Source organism: Ochotona curzoniae, unplaced genomic scaffold (assembly GCF_017591425.1).
Source record: "Ochotona curzoniae isolate NIBS_2020 unplaced genomic scaffold, NIBS_Ocur_1.0 contig_64, whole genome shotgun sequence".
NCBI classification, from domain to species: Eukaryota; Metazoa; Chordata; class Mammalia; order Lagomorpha; family Ochotonidae; genus Ochotona; species Ochotona curzoniae.
Genome location: NW_024466502.1, coordinates 48,056,053 through 48,082,091, shown reverse-complemented (window position 1 = coordinate 48,082,091; position 26,039 = coordinate 48,056,053). Strand labels below are relative to the sequence as shown.

At 46.7% G+C, this 26,039-nt stretch overlaps 1 protein-coding gene across 3 annotated transcripts; it reads right to left on the bottom strand.

The window, feature by feature from the left end:
• Positions 1–7,613: 7,613 nt before the first annotated feature.
• On the bottom strand, positions 7,614–24,606 carry MRPS31 (mitochondrial ribosomal protein S31). Of its 3 annotated transcripts, XM_040991476.1 has the most exons (8): positions 24,447–24,606; positions 21,771–22,058; positions 19,185–19,343; positions 17,323–17,457; positions 15,051–15,130; positions 13,005–13,148; positions 10,111–10,259; positions 7,614–7,776 (listed from the first exon to the last, which is right to left on the bottom strand). In XM_040991476.1, exons 1-8 carry the CDS (start codon positions 24,569–24,571, stop codon positions 7,711–7,713), a joined length of 1,146 nt encoding a protein of 381 aa, XP_040847410.1. In that variant the 5' UTR covers positions 24,572–24,606; the 3' UTR covers positions 7,614–7,710. The 3 variants fall into 3 exon arrangements, with proteins under 3 accessions (XP_040847410.1, XP_040847409.1, XP_040847411.1); XM_040991475.1 differs by lacking the exon at positions 7,614–7,776 and having other exon boundaries at positions 9,982–10,259; XM_040991477.1 differs by lacking the exon at positions 7,614–7,776 and having other exon boundaries at positions 9,982–10,259; positions 15,051–15,124.
• Between the last annotated feature and the right edge of the window lie 1,433 nt (positions 24,607–26,039).

Here is a 26,039-nt window from a genome sequence, read left to right as displayed (position 1 = left end):
GTGCCCCGCCCCAAGCTCTAGTGCTCCCCAGCAGAATATGCAGCCCAGTAGGCGAAGTCCCAGGTTCTCCTACCAGCCCCCTCCTACCCTCAGATCTCATGCATGCCAGTGGGTGCCATGGCCCTGCTTGGCATGGTCTGCCCTCAGTCCCAACCTATGCATGTGCTGGCAGAGTACTGCAGCCTGGTCCAGCCCAGCCCAGCCCAGCCCGGCCCAGCCCAAGCTGGCCTCCTCCCAGCCCCAGTTCCCATGAGTGTCAGGTGAGTTCTGTGGTCCAGCCTGCCTTGGCCCTTGACCATCCCCAGCTCTTGCACAAACTGGCGGGTACTGCAGTCCCACGGAGGCAGGCCCACAAGTCTCCTGCAGAATTGCCCCCAGATCTGGTTCTCTTGTGTTCTGGTGGGTGCTCCTGCCCAGCCTGATGTGACCCTCCCCCTGCTCGGACACTCACGGGCAGGTACTGTGGCCTAGCCCAGCCAAGTTGCCCACAGCCCTAGCTTCTGAGTGCTCCAGTGGGCGATGCTACTTAGCCCAGCTCGGGTCTCCAACGTGGGTAGGGTGCCTTGACGTGACCCAGACATGCCCTCCAGTTGTCCCCCCATTAAATCACTCTGTCTCAGCTCCCTCGTCTATGTATGAATGCAGAGGCCTGGTCCGTGGAAGACCCTAGAGTCATTCCTCCCCTGTCAAACATGCCCTCGTCCGCTGCCACCCCAACATGTCCCCAGACTCCCTTCCCCAGGCAGTCTGAGCAACCCCTGCAACCTTCCTCATATTATCTTCAAAAAAAAAAAAGCAACTACACAGACACACTGTAGTAATTAACACAAATTTGCCTTAACCAGAATGCCTGCCAGCTATTGGCTGCTTTTTCCCCAGCAGCGTAACATTTGCCTAAGTAAAAGGCAACCTAGGCTGCTGCCACAGTTGGGGTCTACAGAGCAACGTTTTCACCATGAAAGTATATTTTAACATTAAGCATCTGAGTTGTATATGCCTTTTATTCATCTAATATTTAACCTAGCTGGGAAAAAAAGCATATCAGCTGCATTTGGGAAAATTTTTTTAATGATTTGCTTTTATTTATTTATTTATTTATTTGAAAGTCAGACATAGAGCAAGGAAGAGACAGAGAGGAAGATCTTCCATCCACTGATTCACTCCCCAAGTGGCCACAATGGCCAGAGCTGAGCCGAGCTAGGAGCCAGGAGTCAGGAGTAGGGAGCCTCGTCTGGGTGTCCTACACAGGTACAGGATCCCAAGCCTTTGAGCTGTCCTTGACTGCTTTCCCAGGCCACAAGCAGGGAGCTGGATGGGAAGCAGGGCTGCCAGGATTAGAATCAGCACTCATATAGGATCCTGGTGTGTAAAAGGCAAGAACGTTAGCCGCTAGGCCACATGGTGTCAAGCCCTTCTCATTAATTTTTTTAAAATGTATTTGAAATGGAAAGAGAGAGAGAGAGAGAGAGAGCAAGCTCCCACTTTCCCCATTTGCTGGTTCACTCTCCAAAGTTCCTGTCACAGCCAACAATGATAGTTAGTCCACAGTTTCCCAAGTGTTTGAACCATCACCACCCACTGCCTTCCAGGGTGCACATTAGTAGAAAAATGAAAGAAGTGGCACCCGAACCCAAGCATTCTGAGGGGATGTTGGTCTCCTAACTGCTAAGCCAAACACCTGCCCAGAACAAATTTTTAAAAGACATATTTATTTTTATTGGAGAGTCAGATATACTGAGAAGAAGATCTTCTGTCTACTGATTCATTCCCCAAGTAGCTGCAGCGGCTGGAGCTGAGCCGAGCTGAAGCCAGGAACTTCTTCTGTGTACCAACAGGAAGTCAGAATGACAAGTGAAGCCAGGACTTGAAGCAGGTGCTCTGACATGGGATTCCAACATCCCAAGCAACATCTCAACTGCTGTGCCAAACACCTGCCCTGAGACACGCAGGATTTCAGAGGATGATGCCGCTAGACAGCTGTGCAAACAGGCTTGCCATGTGGGTGGTCCTTCCTGACAGCCTGTAGCTGATGCCACCCACACTTGCTGTGGGCCAAGAGGAGCACTCAGCCAGCTCCCTCTGGAGAGCCTAGAAAGGATGGCCCAGGAGAGACCACTAGGATGGCAACGTCTTGCGTGGGACTCTATCAGAGGAAACAGCAGGTGGAACAGTACAGAAGGGTGAAGTTGGGACTCCATTTCTGCAGGGCTGTTTGAGGCTATCTTCTCTCCTTGGAGGAGTTTTTATTTTAAAAGTTTGAGAAGCAGAGAGACCAACCACTTAGAGAGGGGGAGAGAGAATTCTCCCATCCGTAAGCTCACTGCCCAGATGTGCATACCTCTCAGGCTGGGCCAGTCTGAAACTGGGAGCCAGGAACTCCATCCAGGTCACTCTCCAGAAATGCGGGAAACTGGTTACTTGAACCATTGCCAGTGTCCTCAGGGTCTCCCTAAGCCAGACATTGCAGTCAAGCAGTGAACTTGGACACTCCAAAACTGCTCATGAGCATCCCGAACAATGCCTTGATACTCACCCCTGTTTTTCTTCACTGAGCACCTGTTGTATAGAAGACTCATCCCCACAAATGGGATCCAAGATAAAACAGACTGAGTCCTCACTTCTTTCACCTGCCTTATGTCTCACAGCAAACTTTTATGAAGATGATTATGTCCATTTACAGATAGGGACCTGAAGGTCATGGATGTGGAGTGATGTCCATTCTCCCAGGTGGGATTGTGGATGCTATGTGAACTGAATATGAACAGCACTTTGGCTGTCACATCCAACTTCCAATATAATCTATCTCATCCACAGGCTTCAAAGGGGGGCATACTTCCTTCACCTACTCACCCAACAACAGCGAATGAAACGGAAAGGGCACCCAATCTGAGCAGCCCCTTCCACAGGCTGACCCCAGGCCTGGCCTGTTTCCTGGTAAAGGTTCTACCCAAACGGGCACAAGATGGCCAGTAAGACCTTACCTCCGTAAGCGGCGACAAGCTCACGGTGGACCTTTGAGCTAAAAGGTTATGTACAGAATGAAGACATCACAGTCAGGGCAAGATGGGCAAAGAGAAGCAACAAAGAAAACAAGTGCACTTTCCCCCAGGTTTGGTCCCTGGGAGCCACACTGGACATAATTTCCTAGTTGTGGGAGTCCAGGATAGAAAGCTTGTTATACACACACACACACACACACACACACACACACACACGTTACGCTCACCATTTGTTTCTTCATCTAGTGGGGATGGATAGATGACAAAACAAGAGAGGAATGTGAAAACAGAGTGGAACAAACCAGAAATGTTGCCCTTGGGATAACACTGTTGCAACACGGCACTGCCCAGGAGGCAGGTGTGCTCCTGTATGGTGAGACCCATATGACATTGGAGGCTTTTCCAATCAGTCATGCACACATCAATTTTCAGCCCTTAATCCTTCCAAGCTATAGAGCTACCATCCCCCTCTTCTTCTTTGTAAGTGACCGAGACAGGCCGTTTCGTAAATGATTTTACCATGACCAACTCAAGGCCAATCTTGTTTCCCCCATGTCACCACATGCCTTTCCTCCAGGAGTCTGCCATATCGTCTGATGTGCTATAGGATGCAGTTCTGACTGGGGAACTACAAATGCTAATTCCCCCAGACTGTGAGTTTGCCATCAGGCAACTTCTCAGGTGAACAGCTTCTAGGGGTAGATTAACCTTAACACACGTGCACACACACACACAAGCTAAACCAGTTTGAACTGAATACCCCACAGAGGGAAGGTCTGGGTTTTGTCATCGGAACAGTGGAAGTTTGGAAGGCAGAGCACTGAGTCATGGCCGTGTTTGCTCTCAAGACAACAGAAGGGAGTTATTGTGGAAAAGAAATTATATGTGGGGACAGGTGGCGTGGCCTAGCGGCTAGTCCTCGCCCTGAACGTGCCAGGATCCCATATGGGTGCAGTTCTAATCCCGGGAGCCCCGCTTCCCATCCAGCTCCCTGTTTGTGAGCTGGGAAAGCAGTCGAGGATGGCCCAAAGCCTTGGGTGCCCAAAGCCTGCACCCTCATGTGAGACCCAGATAAGTTCCTGGCTCCTGGCTTTGGATTGGTGGAGCTTTGGCCATTGTGCTCACTTGGGGAGTGAATCATAGGATAGAAGATCTTCCTCTCTGTCTCTCCTCCTCTGTGTATATATGACTTTATAGTAAAAATAAATAAATCTTTTTTTAAAAAGTGAAAGTAATGTGTGGTAAAAGATGCAGGATTCGGAATAATGCTGGACACACAGCCAGTAATAGCCATGGTTGTTAATGGTTGCCTGGGGCTCAGAGGAAGGTCTGACTGGATGTTCACAGCTCATTGTTCTTACGAAATAAGAACGGAAAGTATGAGCACTAGTGATTTCTCCAACCGAGAACAGAGTGATCTGGAAGAAAGGTGACACCTGTTTGACTGAGACGGAGTTGGATCAAGACACCTGTGATGGGCACTGTGGTCCACCACTGCCAAGGGGGGTCCAAAGGGTTACATATGATCTGCTGTTTCTCAGAACTCTACTGTATTAGTCAACTTTTTGTTACTGTAGTGAAGTGTCCAAGGAAGGCTTTCTAAAGAATAGAAGTGGCAGACATGCACTGTAGCAAAGAAGTTATGCTACCATTTGCAACATCATCACCTCCTGTGGGTGCCAGTTCAAGACCCGGCTGCTCCACTTCCAATCGAGCTCCCTGCTAATGTGGCTGGAACGCGGTAGAGGATGACCCAGGTGCTTGGGTCCCAACAGCCATGTACCAAACCCTGGAAGAGGCGCTTGGCTTGCTAAGGGCTCTGCAGGTGAGATGGCGGCAGGTCGGGGGGCCACGTGCGACAGGAGCTCAGCACACCCAGGAGGACGGGGAGAGGCAGAGGCCTCCGAAAGCAGTTACGTCTGAATGAGTGAGTCTAGAAGATGGCCCAGGTGCCTGTGTCCCTGTTGCTCAGCGCTGGCCACCGCAGCCGTCTGGGGAGCGAACCAGGGAGACCTCGCTCCTCTCTGTAACTCTGCCTTTCAAACAAATAAAATCTTCGAGACAAAGAGAAAAGCTGAATGCAGCATGGGATCTTGTGCTGAATCCCAGAACACCCAACAGACATGGGGGAAGCGATGGCAACATTCGCAGGTGTGTGTTAACAGTGCGGGGTGACAGTCCATTGCTGGCAGTTGGTCGCTGAACTAGTTATGTAAGTTGTTAAAATTGGTAGAACCTGGGTAGACAGATTTTGTGAGTTCTCAAATATTCTCTGTACCTTTTCTGTAAGTCTAAAAATATTTTAGCAATAATAAATGCACACATACCCCCTTGTGAAGGGTGGCTACACAGGACAGGTGTGGCAATCAGCTTGATTATGGTAATCATTGCACCACATCCTTGTGTATCAAAAATATCACATTTTGCATATATTATATATCAATGATAATAAGGCTGTTAAAATACACAAATGTGGATGAGTCAAATAAAAAAGAGTAAGTTCTAACCAAGGCGCTCCTGTCCCAGTGCCCATCAGAAACCACATCCTGCCATCTTCTGCACAGGGGACTTTGAGGCAACTGAGAATTTCCCCTCACCGTCCCAGCTGTGTCTAAAGCCACACGCTTCACAAACTTTCAAGGCATTTTCTAAAAGACTCTCACTCCACTTCTCCCACTTCCCGAGTTGACTGAATTCTCTGCTTAAACCGGTGTTTATGTGCAGACCCGGGACTCAGCCGGGTGGGCCCTTCCCTGAGACCTGGGGACTCATCTCAGCCATGCCCTCCACTTACTCTCCCAGGGGCTCCGTTTCCCACACGGGTAAATGAAGGCAGCAGAGAAAGGGATCTGCCTTCCTCAGCTCTGAAGTGTGTGCTGCCTTTTGGCTGGGCCTGCACCCTCGTCACACAGTAGCCAGGTGGCATGGGTGACTAGATTCCTGATGTTTAATACCTCAACAGGTTTCATTAAGATTTTCCTGCCATCCTCAGCTTCTGATTGGGGCAGGCATCTGGCCTGGCACTGAGACACCACCTGGGATGGCTGCATCCCATGGCACAGTGCCTGGGTTCGGGTGCTCTGGTTACAGCTTTCTGCTGACGGCTACCCTAGGAAGCAGCAGGAAATGGCTTCACTGTTTAGGTCCATGCTGCCAACACAGGAAACCCGTGTTGGTTCCTGCCTGTCCCAGTCCCAATTCCAGCTGTTGTGCTTTACTGGGGAATAGACCAGTATATAATAGGAGCACTACCTCAAACTTTCAAAACAAATTTTTTTTCAGTTTATATATTTTATTTGGAAATGTTTATACCAGAACAGTGGAGCTGAAATTCAGACAATGGGTGTCATCATTTTAGACAGCATTAGTTTATTGTAAGAGACATGGGAATTATTTACATGAAGAAAGATTTCAGAACGTCAGTGGAATGGGCAGCTTCACGTGATGCCATTTCAATAGCTTTCAATCTACATATTTTCCAAGAATGTCACCATCTCTAAGCAGAAAATAATCCTTGGGCCCGGCGCTGTGGCCTAGCGGCTAAAGTCCCCATCCTGAATGCCTGGGATCCCATATGGGCGCTGGTTCTAATCCCGGCAGCCCTGCTTCCCATCCAGCTCCCTGCCTGTGGCCTGGGAAAGCAGTCGAGGACGGCCCAAAGCCTTGGGACCCTGCACTCGCATAGGAGTCCCAGAAGAGATCCCTGGCTCCTGGCTTCGGATCAATGCAGCTCTGGCCATTGTGGTCACTTGGGGAGTGAATCATCAGATGGAGGATCCTCCTCTTTCGCCTCTCCTCTTTACACATATCTGATTTTGCAATAAAAATAAATATTTTCAAAAAGTTGGCACAGTGGTATGAGAAGCTCATTGCCTGTGTGCTTCCCCATATCCACATGGGTGCTGGTTCATTTGTGTCCTGGCTGCTTCACTTCTGATCCAGCTCCCTGCTAAGGGCCTGGAAAGCAGGCCTTGGGACCCTGTGGCCTCATGGGAGACCTGGGAGCAGCACCTGGCTCTCAGCTTCAGATCAGCTCGGCTTTGGGCTTTGCGGCCATCTGGGGAGTGAATCAGCAGGTGAAAGATCTGTCTGTAAATCTGCCTTTCAAATAAAAATAAATATTTTTTGAAATGTTAGCAAAAATTCTAAAGACTGTTTTAGGAAAAAATGACAAAATAAAGGCTAACATAAGAATTAGGTAGTTAGGGCCCGGCACGATAGCATAGTGGTTAAAGTCCACCTTGAATGCACCTGGATCCCATATGGTCACCAGTTCTAATCCCGGCAGCCCTGCTTCCCATCCAGCTCCCTGCTTGTGGCCTGGGAAAGCAACAGAGGACGGCCCAAAGCCTTGGGACCCTGTACCTGCATGGGAGACCTGGAAAAGCTCCTGGTTCCTGGCTTCGGATTGGCTCAGCTCCAGATGTTGTGGCTGCTTAGGGAGAGAACCATCGGACAGAAGATCTTCTCTGTCTTTCCTCTTTGTATATCTGACTTTGCTATAAAAATAAATCTTAAAAAAAAAAAAAAGAATTAGGCACTTAAAATAGAGGGACTATAGACAATATGCTTCTTCCTTCCACACATTCTGCACTATAGACAGAACAGTCAATAAAAAATATTGTACCTGCAGGGTGGGGTATTACTGTATTATGAGTAAGCTGACCTGGGAGAATGCAGCCTGTCTCTAGCTGCAGACAGATGGCCCCTCTTAACTGTGCACCCTGGAATTAGAACCACCGCATCCTTCGCACAGTGCTGGTCTCTCGCAGGTCTCCTCGATGGAAAAGACCAACTGTCACAGGCCATGCTGTTCCGCTCTGTTTCAAAGCATCCCCTCCAAAAACTTCAGATTGCTAAGAAAGCAGTGGGGCCTTTCAGAGGTGAGTCCTAGGAGGGCCCCCCGTCAGTGGAGCATCTCATAAAAGGACCTGACCGAAGGAGCCTGTCCCTCTTTCCCTTTCTGCCACATGTGGACACAACCACCACGCCACGCCACCCCCACGGCTGCAGGCTGAAGGCACCGCCACGGAAGCAGAGACCAGACCCTCAGCAGATGGTCAAACCTGTTCTATGGAAATTACCCAGTCTGGGATGCCCATTGAGTGAGGGTGCTTCAAAATGTACATGGAATTAAAAAAAAAGTATTTTGGCTCAAAAATTTTGAAGACCATGTATAGATTTTTCATTATTATGCATTTTCCATGAATTCTCTGATGCCCCCTCCTCTCCTCCCCAGCGTGAGAGCACAAACACACTAAGGGATTCTCTAACCATTTCCCCACCTTGGCACCCATCACATGGGATGACAACGGAGTCCTGGCCTCTTTCCCATGACGGTCATCCATTCTTTCCCTCATTCAGCTGGATTCATGGAGTGCCCCACAGTATGCCAGGTATTGTACCCAGAACCCGAGGCAACGGAAGCCGACACATCCTGGCCCCTGAGTTCAGGACAGGAAATGCTGTAACGGAGAGAGTGCTGTGGTAGGCACTGAGAGGGGAGAAGAAGGCAGAGCAGGCTTCTCCTGGGATGTCACAAAGACGTTGCTGTCAGGCCAGGAAAAGCCTCACCAATGCATTTAACCCAGCATGGAGCAGTGCTCAGTCAATGCTTGACAAACTAACAGAGCCAGGAGCTTCCTCCCAGCCTCCCACGTGAGGGCAGGGGCCCGAGACCTTAGGCCATCCTCTGCTGCTTTTCCAGGCCATGAGCAAGGAGCTGGATCAGAAGTGGCGCTTCCCAGCTGGGACAACGAACCAGCACGCATATGAGATACTGGCACCACAAAGCAGATCAGCCTGTATGCCACCGCACCAGTCCCCATTAGCTTGTTTTTGTACAAGAAGTATCTTGGAATTCTGTAATCCTATGATTCTTCTGTTGTCTTTGCTCTGCATATCTTTAAATTATGTACCTGTTTCATTCGTTCCTTAAAATATAAGAAAATGTTATATCCAAAAGACTGATGATTGTGATTACTAGGATAGGAGCCAGCGTGGTAGTGCGCCCAGCCAAACCACCTCCTGTGAGGAGGCCAGCATCACACACTGCACCACTGCTTCCAGTCCTAGATGCTCTGCTTCTCATCCAGCTTCCAGCTGGGGAGCCTGGGAAGGCAGCGCAAGACGGGCCAAGTACTCGGGCCCCTGCTATCCATGTGGGAGATCGGGATGGAGTTCCGGGCTCCTGGTATGAGCCTGTAACAGTTCCAGCCATTGTGGCCATTTGAGGGGCGAAACAGCAGCTGGAAGACACGTCTACATTGGTCTCTCCCTTTCTCTTTCAAATAAAACTTACAAAAAAAAAAAAAAGCAAGCCAGATAAACTGCCTACCAGTGAATCTTTCACCCAGCAACAGATGGTTACTGCTGAAGCTCCTGGGCTCCCCTCCTCATTCACACAACCCCACCCTACCCCTACCCAGCTTTGCTTTTTGAATGTTATAAATCGGTATCACGTTGCATGCACTCTGCGGCAATACTTGCACCTGCATGGGCGTGTTCAGCTCTGTTTCAGTCATTTCCACTTCCATACAGTGTCCTAGTACACGAGCAGCTCACTGCTCCCGTTTTCCGGGTCACGGCCCCTTCTTCCCTGAACCGTACCCCTCTGGATACTTCTCTACTTTCCTTACTGAGAAGAGGTGAATTTAGTGCTAAACATATATAAAATAGAAATAGGCTTATACACATCTATGTAAACACGCATATTCTATGCATAAAAATCCCACCAAATCATCTCCATTGCTTTAACAGCACTCTGATGTCATCAGATAAATGACTAACAACTATATTTCAAAGAAGTATGGTCACTGAATGAAAAGGAAAAGGTTTGAGGACTTGTCTAAAACATTAGTTCTCTAAAATTCTTTTGACCCTAAGAATGACATATTTTTCTTTATGCAAGAGTACCAAGTACCATTATATTTAAAAAATTTTCTATCAGTCAAATTAGATGTAATACAGGAAAATTTTTAGTTTAACTATTTTATTTAGTTACAGTATCCAAACAAAAACTTCCGAAGTCTTAATTGAACTGTATGTTACTTTCTTTTAGAATGTCCCGTTTTTCATTAAAATAATTTCTGAACCATTCTATGTGCTCAACCTTCTGTCTCACACTGAGATACGGATTTCTGGAAAGGCCACAAGTCACCAGCTCCATGAAGTGGCGGATTGGTCCTTGTTTTGGAAAACCCTCCAGGTGTTGATCCAGGAAAATGTGTTCATGAAATTCTGAACCATCATCATCAAAACCTAGGGAAGGAGACAGAGCATTACTTTGAACGTAAAGCCTGTGACATAAAATTAACACCAGTGATGTAATTTAGCATTACAGTTAGAGCCATAAACTTTCAAATTCAACCTAAATTTGTTTGTAATTTAACAACTGTGTGAGCTAACTGATCAGCTTCTCTGCGCAGCAGCTCCTCCGGCAGAATCCTCCTGAGGCTTTAGTGAGGATTAAACAGATACAAAGTATTGAAAGCTTTTCTACAATGCTTTGCAGATTGTAAATGCTCAGGGTGCAGAAGTAAGTATTACTAATGAAATTCCAAATCCAAAAACTAGTAAAAACCACACCAACTGCATTTTAAACAACACAGAATTAGAGCTCACAGGAAGTCAAGGAAGATCAATAGCGGAATGAGAAAACGTAAACAAAAAGTAGGACAAGCAACTTAAATACTAACATCAATAATTTAAACGTTTATAATTGGCCCAAATACATCCATCCAAAGACTGGTACACTGAGTATTAAAATATGGTCCAGTTATAAGCTGTCTACAACAAACTCACTTCAAACAACACAGGTAGACTGAAAGTAGAATGATAAGATTTAAATTGGTAACATGAATTTTTAAAAAGTTTGAATGGGCCAGGTGCTTGCTATAGCAATTACACTGCCACCCGACACGCCCGCATTTCTCATGAGAGCCTGGGTTGGCTCCTGATTCCAGCCTCCTGCTAATGTGTCCTTGGGTCCCTGCCGCCCACATGGGAGACCAGATTTACTCGCTGGCTTCAGTCTCAGATGCTGCAAGAATCTGGAGGTAAACCAGTGAACGGCAGTTCAATAAGTCTGATTTTCAGATTAATAATGACAAAAAAGCAGGAAAAGCATGAGACGAGACATGAATATTTGAATATCAGAGTAGGCCTCAGAGCATAGAAAACGACTAGTAACAAGAGGAACAGGGGCTGACTTCGTGTCATGAGTTAAGCCAATGGCTGCAGTGCAACCCATACGGGCACTGCTTCGTCCTAAAGTGCCTGGGAAAGCAGTGAAAGGTGGCCCAAATACTTATGACTCTGCACCCCCACTGGAGTATGGAATGAGTTCTTGACTTCAAACTGGCCCAGGCCTCAATGCTGTAGTTTATTTGTCGAGTGAAAGAGCAGATGCAAAACTGACTGTGTCTCTCCAAGTGTTTTGTTTTATTTTAAAAAGAATTTTGATTTCTCTGAAAGGCAGAAAGAAAAACAGAGACAGAGAGTGGCCTTTCATTTGCTGGTGGACTTCCAAAATACACGCAATGGTCAGGACTGGGCCAAGAGAAGCCAGGAGCTTTGAGGTCAGCCTGCACCTTCCACAGGGGGGCAGCCACCACCTGCTGCTACCCAGCGTCCAGATTAGCAAGCAGCTGGACTGGCAGCAGAGGCAAGACTTGAACCCCAGGCACTCTGATAGAAGATGCAACTTAACCTCTGGGCCAAACCTTTGCCCCAACAGATGTATTCTTGAAAGATAATAGATGAAACAGCATGCCACATTACAGCATGCACTGTATAATCATACAGACTGCTGAGTCTGCGCTAAACAATCTGTAAGACGGCCCAGGCGCGTGGGTTCCTGTAGCCACGACGGAGACCTGGGAGGGAGAAGCTGCTCACTCTGGCTCCAGTTTTGCTCTGTTCTGGCTGTAGCAGGCACTCAGGAAGTGAACCTGTAATGGAAAGCCTCCTCTCTCTCTCCCTGTGACTCTTTCAAATAAAATAAATAAATCCTTAAACAAAGTAAATGGGTATTTAAGTGAAAACAGATTTACAGAATGATCACGTCTGCTGACAACAGAGGTATAATTAAAAAGAAAGACCCAGTAATGCTGATTTCCCTAGGAGGAAGAGGCACATCTCCAGACGACACACAGGACTGTGTATACTGCTCCTTTACCAGATCAAAGAACCTACACTCCACAAAGATTTCCAAACTCCCTTATCATTTTGGTTCAAGTAGCATATCCAAATACTTTACACACATGCGAAAAATTTTAAAGATTTATTTATTTGAAAGTCAGTGCTACGGAGATATCAATACAGAGCTTCCATGTGCTGGTTCACAATACCATGACTGCAAAAGCCAGAGCTGGGCTGGTCTGAAGCCAGGAGCCCAGAGCCGCTTCTGGATGTCCTATGTGGCTGCAGAAGCCCACAAACCTGGGCCATCTTGCATTGCTTTCCCAGGCACATTAGCAGGGATCTGGATCAGAACTGGAACAGCCATGACTCAAATGACACTCATATGGGATTCTAGCAACACAGCCAGTGGCTTTACCTGCTAAGTCACAGCTTATTATCTTGCATCTCACAAATGTAATAGTTTTAGGACTAAAAGATACCAGCAAACCTTTTAAGGGTTGGAAGATTTTCCAAAATTAACTTGTAAGTTCACTTCTAGTATTGAATATATGAGAACATTCACCAAGTAACACTGCTCAGCAGCTGGAAATCTGTCATCGTCTGTGGTTACCAACACTTGCGTGCTAACCCATAATGCATTCTATGCCACACAGAGGAACTTCTTTCTTTTCCATATCAAATATCTAGAATTAAGTAAAACTCATATTCTTTTCTTGAAACACTGTCCAATTTCTTTCCGGACACCACAAAGATGTCCACAGGGTTTTGAGTGTCACACAAACATGCAGGCTGGAAAACGGAACACCTGGTAGGAACAATCCCCGCGTCTGAACTGGAAAAGCCCCTGAGGCTCATGCGTACCTGCTTCGTTGTTAATCGGAAACTCCCACAGCTTCCCCTCCTTGGTCCACTGGATCATCTCCTCAAAGCCATTCTGAAAGGGCTGTGCACTGACTGCAGCCAACTGCTTAGCAAATTCAATATCCCAGAGTGAAGGCGGTGTTTCTGTGGGACAAAAACACCTCAGGTAGAAACAAGTCAAAGTGCATATCTAATTATTATAATAACTCAGGAATCACCTTTTTTTTATTGTTATTAACATTGTATTATGTGATAATCACCTTTCTTTTTTAAGATTTATTTATTTCTATTGGAAAGGCAGAGGCAGATACACAGAGAGATGGAGATGTGAAAGATCCTCTGTCCGATGATTCACTCCCCAAATGGCTGCAACAGCCGGAGCTAAGCCAATCCGAAGCCAGGAGCTTGGAGCTTCTGAAGAGTCTCCTGTGTACATGCAGGGTCCCAAAGCTTTGGCCCACCTTCGACTGCTTTCCCAGACCATAAGCAGGGAGTTGGATGGGAATTAGAGCAGCCAGTACACAAACTGGCACCCATAAGGGATCCTGGCACATACAAGACTTGGGGAGTGAAGTAGCAGATGCAAGACCTTTCTGTCCTCTCTGTGAAAATCTGACTTTCCAATGTAAATAAACAAATAAATAAATAAATGCAAGAGCCAGCACCATGTAATAGTAGGCAAAGCCTCTGCATACAGTGCCAACACCCCTAGCACACCATATGGGCACCAGTTCGAGTCCCGGCTGCTCCACTTTTCCAGCTTCCTGCTAACGTGCCTGGGAAAGTAGCAGACGATAGCTCAAGTCAGACCTCTGTACCCATGTGGGATACCTGGATGAAGCTCCTGGCTTAAGACCAGCCCTACTCTGACCACTGTGGCCATTTGGGAAGTGAACCAGCAGATGGAATATCTAACTCTCCTTTTCTCTATATAAATCTGCTTTTCAAATAAAAACAAATGAAACTTTAAAAAAAGATGACGCAAGTGAAGAGAGCAATGACAGTGGTAAAATGGTAAAATGGGCACCAAGTACTCAGCCTGCACTGAATGACTTCTGGGCATTAGCTCATTCAATCCTGATCATCAATCCTATGAATAAGGGCTTATCACAGTGGCTGAGTACTATTATCATACTACATTTTTCTATCTTGTTTTTCCCTTTTAAATGCTTCATTTTATTTGAAAGGCAGACTTGGAGAGAGAGGGTGAAGTACAGAGAGAGTTCATCTGCTGATCCATTGCCCAAATGGCCACAACGGCCAAGCTGGTCATCATCTGCTGCATTCCTGGGCACATTAGCAGGAAGTTGGAGTGCAAGCTGAGCTGCAGGGCCTTGAACCAGTGCTTCAGCGTGGATGTTGCTTTACAAGTAGCTGTTTAACCCATCATGCCACAACACTGGCTCTATTTCTAGTCTTTGAAATGTCTCTTGCTTGTAAGCTGGACGCCTTTTTTGTACTGTCTTCTGTTATTTTTTCCGTAAGCCAGATCTAATGTCAAGCAGGAGGGCACTCATTATCTTGCAGACTTGAAATGGTAAATGTGAAACAGCCGACTTCCCACCCAGAGGAGAAAAAGTGACAAACACTAACCAGGTATTAGGAAAATGAACAACCAAAACCACTATGAGTCTGCAGACATTTCCCCAAAGCTTTTCTTCACATCTCCTGACAATAAAGAAATGACCCCGATAAGGAAGCTCTGTGAGAGCCGACTCCTTTTGGTAGTAAGCTACCTAAAGGCTTGTAACAGCAGAGCTGCATGCAAATGGTGGGCAATTCTCCACATTCTACCCAAAAAAAGACCTGTCACTTTTTACTTCTCATTCATGCAGTAGGTGGTGCCTGCCTCCCAACAACAACTACACCCACGTATAGGATCCAGACCACGGCAAGATGAAATACCAAAACACTCAACTCTGATATAACCAAAACACTAAGAACATTGTTGAAAGCTCTTTGAATGTTTGCCCCACCCGATAAATAGTGCTATAAAAACAAAGAAAGAAAGAAAAGGAAAAAGAAAGTGTTATTCTTTGAACAAACCTGTTTTAGGTTCTTCTTCAGTAAATGTCTCAATGTTAAAAATATTAAGTCTCTTCCCTTTGAATAAATCTCTCCTAACACTATAAAAAGAAGAAAAAAACATTTTAGTGAATATATACACTATCAGTCAAAATTGTTTATAACAAATTTACACGAAATACTCTACATAGAGATTTAAAACAATTTCATTGACTCTCAGCAATGAAATTTAGGTAAACTGCCACATGGTTAGGACTCGTAAGTAGAAGAGGAAACGCTGCACTTGAATTTCTTTAACATGTATTTCAACTTTCATCGGAAATTCAGATATACAGAGAGGAGAAGAGACAGAGATGATCATCCTCCATCTGCTGATTCACTCCCCACGCGACCACAAAAGCTGGAGCTTAGCTGATCTGAAGCCAGGAGCCTCTTCCGGGTCTCCTGCATGAGTGCAGGGTCCCAAGGCTTCGGGCTGTCCTTGACTGCTACAAGCAAGGAGCTGGATGGGAAGGGGGCGGCTGGGATTAGAACCAGAGCCCACATGGGATCCCAGCACTTGCAAGGCAAGGACTTTAGTCGGTAGGCTACTGCGCCGGGCCATGCACTTGAATTTTTGCTTCACAATACAGTAAACACTTAAAAGAGTTTATTTTTCTAAATAACTGAAAAGATTAAATCGCCCTAATTTCTAATAAAAGCATAAGACATTTTAATTATTTTTACTCAAATTAATGTCAGGGTTAATAGATTACTCTGCTATACTTCAACCAATTGCTTTATTCAGAAGTTCGCTTACTTACTTCAACAAACGAGGGTACTCCAAGAAGTTTAGGGAAATGAAATCAAAACATTATTTTGGTGGTAAAAAATATATTATAAATGAGTGTACTGGCAGGTTAAGAACCGATTTAAAAACCATATAGTTAGTTTTAAAAATAGTTTTGAATTATTTCCTGGGTCATTCTTCTGTTAAAGGAAGAAAATGCAAATTGCATATTAACTTTGGAGAAAATAACTCCAGTCATAGACTTTTCCTCTAGCAGGTGCCCAGGGATTGTGAACAAAGACCTTCGTGCCCCAGAACTCAGTGCTTCGTATCCTGGTCTTGGCCCGACGCGCTATGGACTGGGGAACGGACAGATGGCAGCTCCAGGCCCTGGCAGTGCCGACTGTGGGAAGGCCAGTGACGCTCTGCCACCAGGATCCCTCCGTTTCAAACAGAAGGTGTCAGTCTGTGTCTAGACTTTCTCAGGATTTCCCCAATCCTACACAAGTCACAGCAGTGACCAGCGGGATCTCACCACTGCTCCCCCTTAGTCCCCTTCGGGGTGGTTTTAAATTGTGGTCATATGCACGGAAATCTCTCTCTCATCTCTCCCTTGCTGCCTTTTAATTTTTAACAGCAGCTAATAGCAGTACAAGTCAGATTATGACATAGCATTCTAAAGGAGTCACATGTAACTATGGGAGGAAGACAGAATCAGATAAATATTCTTAAGGATTAACTGATCCAGTTGAACAGCCTTAACTAAAGCCCAAGTGCATTTTCCACTGTATTTCATAATACATCATAGACACCAGTAATTCAAACGATCGGCCACCATCACTGTACCCTCCTGAACTTCCTATGGGGATGGCAGGCCACCTTTTCAACTATGTTGGACAAATCTGTAAGTGAACTGCCCAGGAGCTAAGTGCTGCTCCTGAGACGGCGCCTCAAGCAAAATCCTGGGGTAACACCGTGCGCGGATGACACCCCAACTGTGATCACAGCCTCTGAGCACAGACACGTCAGTTTCTGTCAGACCACACGAAAGAGCTGCTAGCCCCACTCCAGCCACGGCTTGCTGGGGTTACAGGACAAAAAGGACAGAATTACATGTAAATACATAACAATTTTCAATTCTCAAGTAACACACGGTTTCACACCTTTAAGGTATGAAGAAAGTGATTATTCATAGAAATAAAAAGGGTATGTAAATATACAATGTTAACAAGAATATTGAGTGAAAAACAATGCTTACATAAATGTTCATCTTCCAGAATTGTCAGTTTTAGTTGCTTTAACAGGTACAGATGTGAGGTAGGACCCGTTTTGGTTTACGGTACAGTAAAAAATCAAAACAGTAAATCCAGAGCACTTGTTCCGCTCCAGGAAATGGTCCGTGGAGAGCAGGAAGGCAGGTGTCAGTGCGTTCAAGCCTTGGCTTCCTGCCGGCAGTGACACGTGCCGGCGGTGAGGGGTCCACAGTTACCGTCCACACCCCAAGACACGGCAAAGCCCCAGTACCTTTTCCTGAGATCGGCAGACTGCTCAGGCGAGCTGTCAGACTCTTCGTCAAACTGAATCTGGTGCTCTGGTCTTGGGCGAGCTCTAACTGCGGCAGGTCTGGTAACTTTCATATCTGATATTATGTTACCGAAACTGAAAAAATAAAAGTCAAATGCATTAAAAATTCAGCTATAGAATAACGATAAACGCTTTTAAATCACAGGCTCCTTGCTAACATTGTCTGGGAGGGTAGCAGCAGATGTTCTAAGTACGTTGAGTCCCTCCCAACATGTGGGAGACACATATGGATTCTGGTTTGTGGCTTCACCCTACCCAGCCCTAGTTACTGCGGCCATTTGGAGAATAAACTGGTTCTATCACTTCCTCTGTCACTCTGCCTCTCAAATCTTTAAAACAAAGAAAAAGAAAAGAAAAACAGAAAAAACTAGGGTAGGGCCTAGCACAATGGCCTAGCAGCTGAAGTCCTCATCTTTCATGTACCAGGATCCCATGTGGGCACCGATTCTAATCCTGGCGGCCCCGTTTCCCATCTAGCTCCCTGCCTGTGCCCTGGGAAAGCAGTGGATGATGGCCCAAAGCCTTGGGTTCCTGCATCCGCATAGGAGACGTGGAGGAGGCTCCTGGCTCCTGGATTCGGATAGTCTCAGCTCCAAATTTAAAGTAAATCTTTAAAAAAAAAAAAGCATTTTGTTTTAAAGATTTAGTTATCTTTTTATTGCAAAGTCAGATGTATAGAGAGAAGAGAGATAGGGAGAAATATCTTCCGCCCGATGATTCACTCCCCAAGCTCCTCAAGCAGCCGCAATGGCTGGAGCTGCTCAAATCTGAAGCCAGGAGCCAGGAGCCTCTTCTGGGTCTCCCATGCGGGTACAGGAACCCAAGGCTTTGGGCCGTCCTCCACTGCTTTCCCAGGCCACAAGCAGGGAGCTGGACGGGAAGCAGGGCTGTCGGGATTAGAACCAGTGCCCATATGGAATTCCGGTGCGTTCAAGGAGAGTACTTTAGCCACTAGGCCACTGCGTTGGGCACAAAACCAGCATCTTTTTTTAATCTAATTGAAGAAAATTAATCTTTCTAGAATGACTATCTTATTTCTTACTTATTTTTAATAAAATTACTGAATTTACCATTTCTCTTTTGAGAAAATCTAGTATTTTCTAAAGGAAATTTAATAACTCAATTTTAAAAAAGAGAAAGAGAAGGTCTTGCACCTGCTAGTTTTCCCAGTGGCTGCAAAGGCCAGAGCTGAGCAATCAGGAGCCAGGAGCTGCCTCTGAGTTTTCTACATAAGTGCAGGGACCCAAGGACTGGCCTTCCCAGATCATAAGCAAGGAGCTGGATTAGAAGTAGAGCACCCAGGACTCAAACCAGGGTCCGTATGTGTTGGCAACACCGCAGGTGAAAGCTTAGCCTGCTCTGTCAGGGTGCTGGCCCCTTTTCTGATTTTTGAAAAGCTATAATCTTGGGACCAGTGTTGCAGTCTCTTTGGAGCTAGCTCCTTGCTCATGTGCCTGAAAAGCAGCAAAGATGGCCCAAGTGCTCGGGTCTCTCCCCCATGTGGGCGACCCAAAAGAAGCTCCAGGCTCCTGCTTCAGCTTAACCCAGCCCCCGCCACTGTGACCATTTGGGACATGAGCCAGAGGATGGCAGATCTATCTTTCTCCCCCTCTCTCTGTAACTGTATCTATCCTTTTTAAAAAGGCTATGATCTTATTTAAGATACAAAAAAAAAAACCCAACTAGTTAGAATTCCATTCAGGACACACATCATACATACATGTACCTATTGCGTGAATGACCGACCCAAAATCACCCATTTTGAAATACATATCTTACTGATAAAGCCGCGTTTTACTGACCTAATTTTCGGTCTTGGCCCATCTCTCAGTGCCCGCGCGTCCTCCTCATGCTGCCGGAGCTGCCTGAGCAGGTCTGACTTGGTCTTCTGCTTATCAAAGGGAAGAGAATCCGCAACAGCGGATGCGGCTGCCACCAACTCAGGACTCAGGGGCTTGGCTCTGCAGAAACAAACAGGAAGCCAGGAAGATGGGGGCGGCTCTTATGCCTCAGTCTAACGAAAACTCAGTGATTTAGAGGGGAAACTTTGTCATTCAGAGAAATGATTCTTCAATTCCATTTCTAAGTAGGAATTCTCAAACATTACATATGCTGGTTTTATACAAACTTTGAAATGTTAAAACCAACAGACACTCCCTAAAGTACAATGCTAATCCTGAGAACAATATTTTAAGGTGGAGAGAGGATCAATCCTAAAGATTACAAATCAGAATTTTTAAATGAGATGCCACTTAATGTGAAAACATTTTTTATTGCCAGCCCACATAAAAAACGTTAAACTTGGTCATAAAAGATTTACCCATAATAGCCCCAAAATGGAAGCTAGAGGTCTATAAGTAGAACAGATAAATTATGATACATCCACACTGTGGAAGAACACTCACCTCAGGCTGACATATGTAATGTGTGTGTACACACATGTACATGTGTGTGCGCGCACGCACACATGGTGTAAGTTTAGCCCCTCTTCTATACCTCCAATCCTCATTCTAGGGTAAGAAGCAGCCACTTAGTTTTATTCAATGTAATTTTTTAAAGACTTATTTTTTTTTTCTTTCATTGAAAAGTCAGATATAAACAGGAGAAGAGACAGAGAGGAAGATCTTCTACATGCTGATTCACTCCCCAAGTGGCTGTAATGGCTGGAGCTCAGCTGATCCTAAGCCAGGAGCCTGGAGCTTCCCCTGGGTTTCCCATGTGGGTGCAGGGTCCCAAGGCTCTGGGCCGTCCTCGACTGCTTTCTTAGACCACAAGTAGGGAGCTGATGGGAAGTGGGGTGGCTGGGATTAGAACCGGTCCCCATATGGGATCCCAGCATGTGTAAGGCAAGGACTTTAGCTACTAGGCTAGCACAACAGCCCAGTTGTATTCAATATTCTTTTTCTAGTACTTTGAACAGTGCAAGAGATTTAATGGCAATTCCCTGAGTGAACACACAATGTTAATTATACTATCATTTCACAATAATGAAAACTAGAAATAATCTAGAGGCATTACTTAATAACTAGCAGAAGTCTTTTCACTCAATGATCAGAGTAGTTTGCTATTTGGTTCAGAGAAAGAGCAGATGCTAGAAATTTTGGATATCGCTGCATCCACTGGAGATCTTGGTACATCCCAGTAAAATCAACAACAACAACAAAACCAGATTCGGCTCAGTGCCTCACAGGGTCAGCACCTCTTGGAACCAGGCCACCTTTACAGCCCCCCCCAAGGGCCCCACTGAGCACAGGCAGCAACCAGAGGAACTGCCTTCAAGAAAGCCCTACCTGCCGTGCCCAGCAGGTCCCTGTGCTTCTCCAAGGCCAGGAGATTCTATCAGCGAGGGCTCCATTTGTCCTGAAAATGTTGCCAACAATACAGCTGATATTCTACAGTTTTCAGCCACCAGTTATCTGGTGGGGCAGACCAGCCTTCAGAAAATCATGGCCTATCCAGGTCCACCCCTATTTATGAAACAGAAATTATCAAGTCATCCTTGATAAATATTTGTTTTTCTTTACATTGCTGTATATATTGCATAGCTTCATTATTAAAAGGAATAAGTGTCTACTGTAAACCCTAGTCTACCATCAAATTACATGTTCCCCAAGCATCTCTACAGACAGTATAAACTAAGATGTTCCAAAAAAAATACATTTAACAACCACTGAAAACCAGAATCTATATTATTGTAAATCAGGGTTTCCGAAATCTACATTCCTTATTTCTTGAGTTGATGATGTCATCAAATCAAAATACATCTGTATTTTAGGTATTGCTAATATGAAACACTGCATTTAAACTGTACAGAATGCTAAGAAATCACGCATATTAGATTCAATGAAATGATACTCTTGAGAAATGTAAGAAATGACAGAGTCTTTTAAAAATTCATGGAAAAATGTGAATTTTGAAAAAGCTATGCAAGGATTACAAGATTTTTATGCACCAAAATAAAGTTACCTTAATTACATTTTACATGAATTTTTCTGAAGAATCCTCATAAAAAAGCCCTTAAGCACACAAAAAAAGCTGAAAATCACTGGCCAAGGGAAGGCAGACGCTATTCTATCCCAGCAGCAATTTCAAAGAAATCCCCTACAGACATGAAGTTATCTTTCAGTCAAGACGCAAGCAACACCACTCAGTGTAAAGAGGCAACTAAACGGCAGCAGACAACACCAGTCAGTGTGTAAGAAAATGTGTAGAATTCTCAATTACGTCATTGTTCTCCCTCCCCTCAATTGTTAGGATCCCTAATAATTGTGTTGACCAGTAGAAAGTTATTCTTCATTATTTCAGTATCTCTCAAGTCACAGATTCAAACTAAGTTTGGCTAAAAGAAAAGCCTAGCAAGGTTGGAAAGAACTGCAGTCACCATGTACCTCTTGCCCCGGGCTTCGTCCGCGGCCCGCGGAGGCCTGCCGGCCCTGGCCTCCACACTGGTCGGCAGCCTTTGGCCGGGTGGCCTTGTGGTCTGTACATTTGCTGCGCTTAATTCCACTTTCATACTCTTGATAATGCTCAACAAGTCCTTTTTTGTATTTTCCTTTGCTGTCTCTGGACTCTTGGAAGTAGTCTCAGAAATCTCATTGCCGGCAACGGACTGTTCATTTTTCTTGCAGTAGGCCACATTATTTGTGCTGAAATATCTTTGGCTGTTATTTTTTGCTCTAGAAGATGTATTAAAGAAAAAAAAAAAACAATGAAAAAAAAAAAACCCACAAAATAACAAAGCAATAATTCACAAGATTTCTTCTGCGCATTTTCAAACTGTTTCAACGGGAGCCTTTTCCTGCTTGCTTTTGTATGCTATTACAGTCATAACACTAGCAATTTACCATTAGCATACACTCAGGTGATGGATCTCCAGCAGCCTGCTCACACCCACAGAAGACACCTACCACCCCTACTTTGGATAAGCACCAGGAGGACCAGGTCCTAGGTCACGTGGCTCAGAGCTCACAGCGACTTCAGTCCTACCACACAGGGACAAATGCGCCGATACCAATCGCCTGGTCCTTGGGGTGATTTCGATTAGGTGATTTAGGTCCACTTAGGTGATTCAATCAATACATTGCATGAAAAAAAATCCCTCCCCTAATCAAAGCTGTCACTGTGCTCGAGCTCTAGACTGGTTTGACCTGTGGCTCAGGCAGGTACCCAGTGCAAATCTATGGCCCACTGCCACGTTCATGCAGTAGGAAAATAAGCCAGATCAGAACAGAAAATATTCAGTGGCCAGCTAAGTCATCTGCTCTCTTTGTAAGCTATGTCTGAAAAAGAACACCACAACCAGGTGGCAGAAGCTTCATGCCCACACGCTGTCAGATGGCCCCAAGCACCTGGGCCATCTGCTGCTGCTTCACCTACTCCGCCACAGCGCCAGGCCCCCTGCAGCAGATTTGTTAAGTAACAAATCCCTAATTCTATCCCATAGGGTCAAGCCCTCTTTTACTATGATGTTAAAAACAACAACAGAGTAGGCAAATATAAAGTCATTCATTAGCTATAGTGAATAGCTACTCTGCTGGGCCCCAGGCAAGGCACCGCTGTCCTGCTGGTAAGAACAGTCACGGTCCCCAGTCTTATGAAGTTCACAGTCCACAGCCCTGTTTTTCAAACTTTATTCTGAAAGGCAGAGAAACACAACACAGTTCGCCCAGTTGCTGACTTACTTGCAACTGTAGGCAATACCTGGGGCCCCCATCAGGCCCAAGCTGGAACTCAGGGGACGCAGCTGTCCCCACTAGCATCTTAACTGGTGCGTCAAAACACCTGCTTCCGGCTTCCAAACTTCAATGTTCACAGGAATTACCCAGGCCACTGGCTAAAACACAGAACCAGTTGTACTACAAAAAAAAAAATCTAATTCAGCAGTTTTGAGGGCAGGCTCACAATTCTGCATTTCTAACAAGTGTCCAGGCGAAAAGCAATGCTACACTGCTTTGGCCTTATTATCTTCCAGGATAGGTTTTATCTCTTCTGTTATCTAAATTCGTAGCAATTGTCCCAGGAGACTCACAGGCACTGCAACTTGCCTGGGTCCCGGGTGATTCCAGCACAGGTGATGTCAAGACCCCTAATCAAATCCTGGCAGTACTGGACCGCTTCCCCCAAATCACAGAAAACGTATGTTAATGAAAAAACTATGCATGAACTTCAAAAAACAAGTCAGCAACAAAAAGTAAACATGTTAGTCCATTCGTTCTCTCCCATCAATCCCTCGAAGTGCGCTTTTTGTCAAGTTCCCAATGGCAGTGCCAGGCTAGAGACACTTGAAGCAAAAAGAAAATGGCCATTTCCACAAGTGTTGAAATACATGATCGGACCTGCTTGTAACACTGTCAGAGATGATCATATTAGGCGCTTGAAAACCAACATGACAACCAACTGCATGACCCACACAATTAGCACCCAGATGGAGAGGTGGGGCTCTCCCATATACTAGCTGGTAAACTCCCCAAATGTCTAAAATGGCCTGGTGGTTGGCCAGGCCAAAGTCTGGAGCCAGAAACCCAACCCAGATCTCCGACGTGGGTGGTAGTGACCGTCGGGCTTGCTGCCTCCCAGGGTACCTAAGGCAAGCAGCTGGAATGAGGAGAGGGGCCGAGAACTCCAAAACCTGACGGGATGTGAAAGTCAACAAGGAAGGTGGCAAGCAGGAGAACCAACCTCCAGATCCCACCGGCGCGTGCAGCAAAGCGGGCCCGCTGGGCGTGCGTGAGCAGGAGGCCACTCACAGGTCACCCCTCCTTTCTGTGCTGGCCACCTCCAAGCGGCGGTCCTGCGCCCACTTCCCCCCAAGGACACCCCAAACCTCACCGACAACGCTCAGGGGGCCCCCGATTCGCTCCGCCAGGTCAACAGAGCCCGCCCACCCCACGGCTTCCCCCGGCTGGCGGGGGCGTCTCGGGCAGGGGCTGCGCGTTAGTTACGGAGTCGCCCACACCGACACCAAGCAGCCAGAGCACGCACGGAGGAGGCGGGCCCGAGTGGACGCGAGGGTCAGCGGGCAGAGCTGAAACTCCGAGTGGACTGAGGCCCGGGGCCCGCCGCACCTGACTGTTCCCGCCGGAGACGCGAGCAACGCCGTCGCGGTGCTCGGGGCCTCCCGACTTCCACAGGGCAAGGGCAGCCGGCGCAAGGGGCGAAGCGGCAGGAACGGGGAGACCCGAGGGAACATCGCCGACACACAACTTGCCCCGGCACCGCAACCGGAAGAGGGCGTCCCTCTGCCAAACACGTCCCCCCGACTTCCGTTCTCTAGCCGAGTCGGTCCCTCTTGTTTTGCACTCCGGTGTGCAACAAGGCAGCATGGCTGCGTTCCTGCCTCGCCTGCCGCCTCCGCAGGACTCCACTCCGGCAGCTGGTGCTGGACAGGAGGTGAGGTCCACGTCTGAGGTCAACGAGGGTGAGCCGAGCCTGGCTGGACCGGAGAGAGCGCCGATGCAGTCAACGCGTATGCAAAATACTGTTTGGGAGAAAAGAATCCACAGAGTTCACTGTGTTGTCAAAAGAACACTACCAAAAAGGTTGTTTTTTTTCCCCCTCTAAAAGTTAGGATAGTGTGTCCTTAACACGTCTTTTTTATTATTACTGAAAAGTCAGATATACAGAGAAGGTCTTCGATCGATTCACTCCCCAAGTGGCTGCACCGGCCAGAGCTGCACGGTTCTGAAGCCAGGAGCCCAGAGCTTCTTCCAGGTCTCCCACATGGGTGCAGGGTCCCAAGGCTTTGGGCTATCCTCGACTGCTTTCCCGGGCCACAAGCAGGGAGCTGGATGGGAAGTGGAGCTGCCGGGATTAGAACCGGTGGCCTTACGGGATCTTAGTGCATGCAAGGTAAGGACTTTAGCCTCCAGGTTACCGTGCCCGGCCTGACCTTAACACATCTTTTTCCCTTTTAAACACTATAACTTTGTAATTACCTTTACATCTGGACGTGAAAGAAAACAGATCTCCGTTTTCCACGCTTTAATTAACAAAAGCTAATTGCTCTTGGAGCTAATCAGAAGGCCACCTGGGCAGCCCAGCTGTTTCATCCCGGATCCAGCTCCCTGGCTATGGCCTGGGAAGAGCAGCTGCAGCACATGGCTCTAGTGATAGCCCTGAGTGAAGTTCTAGCCTCCTGGCTGCCACCTGGCCCAGCCAGAAGCCCGGAGTCAGGAGTTTCTTCTCCTGTGTCTCCCTCATGGGTGCAGACGCTCACATACTGTGTCTCCCTCTGCTGCTTTATAGAAACTTCAGTCCTCACGAAGCTGAAAAGCAGGAGAGTCAGGCTTGAGGGACGGGCTGGTCCGATTCCAGAATCCACACTTTCAGCACCTCTCTGGGACAAGCCCGCCTTCTCCCAGTGTCGTGTGACTCAAGGCTCTTTCTACTGCTGTCTGGTAAACTGCGCACTTCTCCAAATCAGCCAGGCCTCTTTGGAGAGTCTGTCACCTCGCGTCGTACCGGCCTGCATTGAGCCAAAATAGAACCCCTTCTTTCCTCTCTGGTGATTGCACAGTAATACAGGCTTTCTTTTACCATTTGTTCTGCCTGTCTCCTACTGCAAAGCTCAGCGTCTCCCTCTGCAGAAGTCTTGGTCTTCAGGTATAATCAGCTCATCCCTTTCTGTATTACTGCCCCACACCCTGCAGGTGGCGCTG